General features: G+C 50.6%; 1 protein-coding gene across 1 annotated transcript; it reads left to right on the plus strand.

Annotated features, from left to right (window-relative positions):
• The first annotated feature begins 646 nt into the window (after positions 1 to 646).
• Positions 647 to 5,687, plus strand: SERPINC1 (serpin peptidase inhibitor, clade C (antithrombin), member 1). The gene is made up of 6 exons (XM_009324628.1): positions 647 to 1,021; positions 3,341 to 3,556; positions 3,890 to 4,027; positions 4,119 to 4,512; positions 4,857 to 4,921; positions 5,150 to 5,687. Exons 1-6 carry the CDS (start codon positions 647 to 649, stop codon positions 5,321 to 5,323), a joined length of 1,362 nt encoding a protein of 453 aa, XP_009322903.1. The 3' UTR covers positions 5,324 to 5,687.
• The last annotated feature ends 1,040 nt before the right edge of the window (positions 5,688 to 6,727 follow it).

The raw sequence follows: 6,727 nt of genomic DNA on the forward strand, positions 1-6,727 counted from the left end.
CCTGAAAGCACAGGCAATAATTGAAGGGGACAGAGGAGCTCAAGTGAAGGGAGAAAAGAGACCAGGAAAACTAGGAGATTCCCCCTGGGAAAAGGGGAAGGAAACAGTTAAAAACCTGTTGTCTAAGGCCAACTGGCCTGTGGAGCTTGGGGTACGTGGGGGCTCTCCTCATGAGGAAGATGGGTAGGATCTGTACAGAATCATAAATGCTCTTGGACTGTGGATCGGGCCAGCCGGGTGGCTTTGGTGGCTCTGTGCTGGCTCCTGTTGCAGGTAGGCCTGGGGAAAGGCTGCACATACAGGGTCCTTTTGCTGGCTGATGGGGTGGGCTCAGAAGTTTAATCCATACGTTTTTGTACAAACTTGTCAGGGTTGAGCCTGCTGCTTAAAAAGAGAGCACCCAGGGCTCTAGGAAAGCAGTGTGTATTGTTTCTAAAAGTGGTGTGTGCTCAGAGGCACGCTTGTCCTGCTGGTTGTGTCTGTTCTGACTTATCCTGCAGCTTCAGGATAAAGGGACGATTGGAGAGGACCGTGGGGCTCCTGTCACTCTGATGTTGGCTGAAATGGGTCCTGTGGGCTGTGGCGGCAGCATGGGTTTTCTGGGCAGGCAAGTGTGTATAAGCACTCTCTTTCTGGTTCCAGGACAATGCATCTTTTTGTGGTGTGTCTCTTCAGTGTCTGGGGTCTGGCTGCCCCTGAGCACTACATTGTGGAAGACATCTGCACTGCAAAGCCACGCGACATCCCAGTGAATCCCATCTGCATCTATCGCAACCCTGAGAAGAAGCCCCAGGAGGGCGAGGGGCAAGAGCCAGGGAAGGGCAAGCTCCCGGAGTCTACTAACCCCCGGGTCTGGGAGCTGTCGAAGGCCAACTCACGCTTTGCTGTTGTCTTCTACAAGTACCTGGCTGACTCCAAGGACAATGGGGAAAACATCTTTATGTCTCCTCTCAGTATTTCTACAGCCTTCGCCATGACCAAGCTCGGAGCTTGTGGTAGCACCCTCCAGCAGCTCATGGAGGTCGGTGGCATTTCCTCAGCCTTTTCCTGTAGCTGTCACCAGGGTCTGAAAGACAGCAAAAGTGATAGTGGCTGACTGCTGCTAAAGGGCTCTTCTGGGTCAGGATGGCTCCCCTGGCTTGGGAGGGGAGACCTTTATTTAAACAAACCCCTAGGAAGGACATAGACAGGCTGCTTGTCTCTGGATTTGTTTAGATCCCAGCTCTTTTCTCCGACTTCCTATTTGGATCCAGCATTCAGGGTGGATTTCCTGGGTTTGAGAGGTTAGTTTTCATCTGGAGGAAAGGAAGCCCGTTTGAGAGATGAGGGAAGGGAATGGGAACAGTTTGTTTCTTGCAGATTGGGCAAGCACATAGCGGAGCAGATAGCTAGGCCTTTTCTTACGCAAAAAGTGGAAAAGCCATGATACCAAGTCCCATTGGGAGAGGCTCTTTCCTCTCTCTCCCTTGAGACAAAAATAAGACACATGGGACACCCTGCAGTCCACCTGGCTTCCAGGGCTCTGCCACCCTATGGGAGCACAGGAACATCAGTTACTTTTTGAGGACCTCCTTGTAGTAAGCATAAGAGCAGTCTGAGTGCTCAGCCAGGACTAACCAGCTTCTGTCTGCTTGTGTTGGGCAGTATTACAGCAGCACAGTAAGGGCCTGAGCTTCCCAGGCAGGGGAGCCTGTATGCAGGGAGCCTCTCCCTCCAGCTGTGGCTCCTAAACTCAGAGGCAGGGAGCTCTGGTCCTGGACTGAGAGGTAATCCTGAGCTCTGGCTCTTCCGTGGGACCAATTAACTCTCTGCCTGTCCAAGCACCCTTCTCGCTGTGAGACCCGCTCACCTGACAACTGCGAGTGCACTCGTCTGCCACGTGGGGTTTGGTACTGCTCGTACCTTCCTCGCAGACGGAGACTACAGCCCAGAGGGGCCTTTCTACCTGCAATGAGGAGGTGTGAATTAAACTGGCCCACTTGTCCCCACTGCCACTGCCCTCACAGATCCTGTCTCTGGAGTAAGTAATGCTGGGGTCTCCTGCTGTTATCCACACAGTCTGGGCAGAGCAGGGCAGTGAACCACATCTCCAAAATCTTCACTCATGCCTTCCCCTCTGGGCAGCCCTTGCCACTGGAAGGGGACCCTTCTCTCACTGAGCCACCTAGGATGCAGAACTGCACTCCTAATCCCCGTTTTCCCTATGAAAGGGCCAGTAACACCACCTTTGCCTTGTAGGAAACGGTGCCAGAGATCCTGGATATTCCTGTGGAGCAAGGTGCTATGGGATTTTCTGTGCCTTAAAGCCCTGAGATTGGATAGTAGTAGACAAATTGTAACTGTCCTTCTAGCTGGCAGCTAGGAGCAGATAAGAAAAAATTCACTGTGCTGCAGAAATCTACCCTCAAAATGATTGCTACATATTTCCATTCCCTGCAAAAATAGATAACGTACCAGAATTACTCAACAGGCCATGAGAATTGCTCCTGGGAAGGAGCAGCCTTTGGCATCATCACAGGAGGGTTTAGCGCAAACCCTGTGAGTCCTCTTGTGACCTCCACTGACCTGAGAGCTGCTTCCAGGCCCCATCACCGTGATGGTGGGAGCCTCATGTGAGGCTCTCACTGGGGTGTGGTAGAGGGTTTGTGAACACTGTGCATAAACTACGTTAATTTTAACAGCACTGGGGAAAGCCTCGTGGTTTGTATGCCAAGCTAGAATCAGTTCCCTGTCAGGCGTGCACAGAGAAAAACATCTCCAAGACCTTAGCTTGTCTTCTGCACAAGTACCTAAAGGGTCTAGCTAAGTCATGCCCATATCTGAGACAGACACATACAAAATGATGCATCTTCCCCTGACAGCTGGGGCAACGAAAGTGGGTGGGGAATGGAGGCAGAGAAAGAGGCAGATCCAGGCAGGCACCCTACCGCTAGCTCTAGGGAAGGAACTTCAGTGAGCAAGAGCTGGAGTCTTCTCTTGGGTAAGATGCTGGGTCAAAGACAGTCAGAAGCCAGGACCAGTCAAAGGCAGAGTATGAAGAGCAAGGAGGCCAGGGTTAGAAAGAGGAGCAGTACCTCCGCATGCTGAGCAATGTTTAATCCTGCATTTTGGGCTCCAAAACAGGGTCTCGGGCTAGTGATGTGTTGTTGCTTTTATGTAGATTTTGGTTCCAAGTTAAACATGGAGGGTGAAGCTCTGAGGGCCTGCAAATTTCTTGGCTCCATGATTTAGGCTGTTGAGCAGCAGGCAAAGGCTGCATCACCGCTTGCTGTGGGGCCTGGGAGCTGTGGAAGGACAAGAACCTACTCATGGATTCCTTCTCCCTGTTTGGCTCCTCCAGGTCTTTCGATTTGATACCATTTCGGAGAAGACATCTGATCAGATCCACTTCTTCTTTGCTAAGCTGAACTGCCGGCTTTACAAGAAAGCCAACAAATCCTCAGAGCTGGTATCAGCCAACCGCCTCTTCGGGGAGAAATCTTTGGTCTTTAATGAGACTTACCAGAACATTAGTGAAATAGTTTATGGAGCAAAACTCTGGCCCTTGAACTTCAAAGTGAGTTTGAACCACTTGGGATTTTTCTCTATTGATTGTCGTCCCCCCCCCTTCAGCTTTTGCTGCATCCCTATCTTTTGCCCTTAGGGAGTGCCCTGCTCTGGGTGGTGTGGGACATCAGTGAAGGCAGGAGGGAGTATGGGATGCAGCTCCTCCTGTCCCAGCTCACCGTAACCACAGTCGCTTCCCAGCTTCTCATTTCTAAATGCTGCAGCGCTACTCTGGGAGCAGTGCCCTCCCCGAGCACGCACCCTGTTAATCTGTCTCCTGCAGAAGGGATAAAAAGAGGTGTTTAAAACCCTTGACTTAACCTTTTTTGGTCTCTTCCTTCAGGAGAAACCAGAACTTTCCAGGCAGATTATTAATGAGTGGGTGGCTAATAAGACAGAGAAGCGCATTACGGAAGTGATCCCAGAAAGAGGTATTGATGATCTCACTGTCTTGGTCCTGGTCAACACAATTTATTTTAAGGTATGGCTAACAAAACTGGGGGAGCAGCCCATTTCCCTGGGGAAAAACATGATGCTCATTTTTGTCTCTGTCCTCTCCCTCTCCCTTTTAGGGGCACTGGAAATCGGAGTTCCCAGCTCCAAACACAAAACTGGATTTATTTCATAAAGCCAATGGTGAGACCTGCAAAGTCCCAATTATGTACCAAGAGTCCAAATTCAACCATGCGTCCATCCCCCAGGACAAAGTCCAGGTGCTGGAGCTGCCTTACAAAGGGGACGATATCACGATGGTGCTGGTCCTGCCTAATGCTGGGATGCCGTTGGTGGAGGTGGAGCGAGACCTGACATCGGAGAAGCTGCAGGACTGGATAGACTCCATGACGGAGGTCTCCCTCTTTGTCTATCTCCCTCGCTTCCGTGTTGACGACAGCTTCAGTGTCAAGGAGAAGCTGAGAAAAATGGGTCTGGAAGATCTCTTCAGTCCAGAAAATGCCAGACTCCCAGGTCAGATGTGGAGATGGGGTGGTGCAGGGTAGAGCTGGGGGCAAACCATTCCTCCGCAGACACCAGGGCAGTAAGTGCGGCAGCACGTAAGGAACAAGAACATGAAAGCGTTTAGATGTTGCTGCAGTCAATGATGGACTCTGTGTTCAGTCCCATCATGGACGCACAGCCCTGCTCTGCGCTAAGGGCATGGGAGTTAAGCAGTCGATTGCAGTTGGTGGAGGATATTCTTGTCTTAGTGCAGACATGCCTTCTGCTTGAACGCGGGCCATGAAGGAGCTCTCTTGAACTGTTGTCTAAAAACATGGTTTTAACTTTCTCCATTTTGTTATTCTGCGTTTCAGGTATCATTGCAGAGGGCCGTACAGACCTGTACGTGTCTGAGGCTTTCCACAAAGCCTTCCTTGAGGTAAGCCTTGTTTTGTCCCAGGAGGTGTTTTCCTCTTTGTTTTTAAAAACATGAAACATAAACAGAAAAAAAAATAGCTCTGAACCCCTGGTGTTGACTTCCTCAGCAATCTGGGGTTTTAGGGGGAAGTGGGAGCTTGGCACTCACCTCCCATGGGGAAGGAGGGCGAGCCTTCTACATACTGCACAATGCCTGTATTTTAATCCCATCTTCTCTTTTGCTTGGTAGGTGAATGAAGAAGGCAGCGAGGCATCAGCTGCTACAGCTGTCACCGTCTCCGGCCGTTCCTTCCCCATGAACAGAATAATCTTCAATGCCAACAGGCCCTTCCTGCTTTTCATCCGGGAAGCCGCCCTCAACACCATTATCTTCATGGGCAGAATAGCTGATCCTTGCTCCTAACGGGGCTGTCAGGGCCTCACTTCTCCCTTCTCTGCCTCTGGAAAAGGGGCAGTAGGGTATTGCCACAAAGCCCGGGCTGCTCCTGGGGTGGTTGGTCTTACTGTTTGGTGCAAGCTTCAGGGAGGGACTGTATCCAGCTGGGCTGTTACTGCTCCTCCTTGCTGTGTCAGGTGAGGGGGCTCAGAGGGCACCTGCATCCTTCATCCAAAGGGAAGCTGAATTTTTTCCGGCACCAGTATTTTTGTGGCACCCAAACCTGAGTCCAGCATTGCTGTCATTCCTATATCCAACCCTCCTCCTTTTCAGGCCTCAAACTGTAACTCTGATCCCCTGGTACATTAAAAACCTATAGATCTGTATGTAACAAAGTGATCTCTGAATGGACGGTTTTCACTAAGTCACTTCCTAGACTTACTTAAACTTTCCATTTTCAACAAACGGGCCCTTCCCTGCACACCCCAGTCCCAGCAGAACAACCCCATACTGGAGAGGTCAGTGGAGCAGCAGCAGCCAAATGGCATGTGCTGGCTGGGCCAGAAACATCTTTACAGCTCTGCGTGGAACAGCTGGTAGGCGTCAGAGCTGCCAAACACTGGAGCCCTACTTGCCAACAGCTCTGACACATCGAAGTGCTGAGCGGTCACTAGTGAAAGCCTTGCGTAGCCAAGGCTGTGAATTTGTCTTTTTGAGTAGTAAGATTTAAACTGGCTCCATGCTAAAAGTTCAAAGTGGGGGTGTCTACGAACCGTGACAATGCCCAGGTAAGGTAACCAATATCCATAACTCTGTTACAAATCAGTTATTTCACCTGCAAGTTTACTTCTAGAGCTGAGATGTCCTGGCCTGCTGCCACGTTACGTGTGTGATCTGACCTCTGGTCCACCCAAGGTGGCCACGCTGCTGTAGGACCTCTGGCAGGGTTGTCTTCAAGGTGCAGAAGAAAATGTGGTGAGCTTTCCTCTAGTATTTCTGCATTTAGGGCAGCTGTTTAAAACAAAAAGGGCAGTGAAAGCGGAGTCTCGTCCTGTTGTCAGCAGGTTACAGAAGCAGTGTGTGCAGACAGCTGCTACAACACCAGTAGATGGCACTGCCCGGTCTGCAATTTACCCTGGATTTTGTAGAACCAGTGAAACATCTGCCTTTACAAAAAGGCTTCCTCTCGGCAGCAATTGCCACAGCAAACCAGGCAATGAGGAGTTAACTTCGATGTGCCAGTCTGTGGAAGAGCTGGTATGAGAAGCTGTTTGGTCATGTCTGGGAACACCTCTGGACATGTCTGGGAACATCTCCCTAGTTTTGGAAGGTTTTGTAGCCCTCTCTCTTCTATTCTCCCATAGGAAGGTTTGAGCATCTGTGTTTGTGTTGCAAGTGGTGCATGGTTTGGACATGGAGAGTCACCTCCTC

The sequence above is a fragment of the Pygoscelis adeliae genome, unplaced genomic scaffold, assembly GCF_000699105.1.
Source record: "Pygoscelis adeliae isolate BGI_AS28 unplaced genomic scaffold, ASM69910v1 Scaffold126, whole genome shotgun sequence".
Taxonomy (NCBI): Eukaryota; Metazoa; Chordata; class Aves; order Sphenisciformes; family Spheniscidae; genus Pygoscelis; species Pygoscelis adeliae.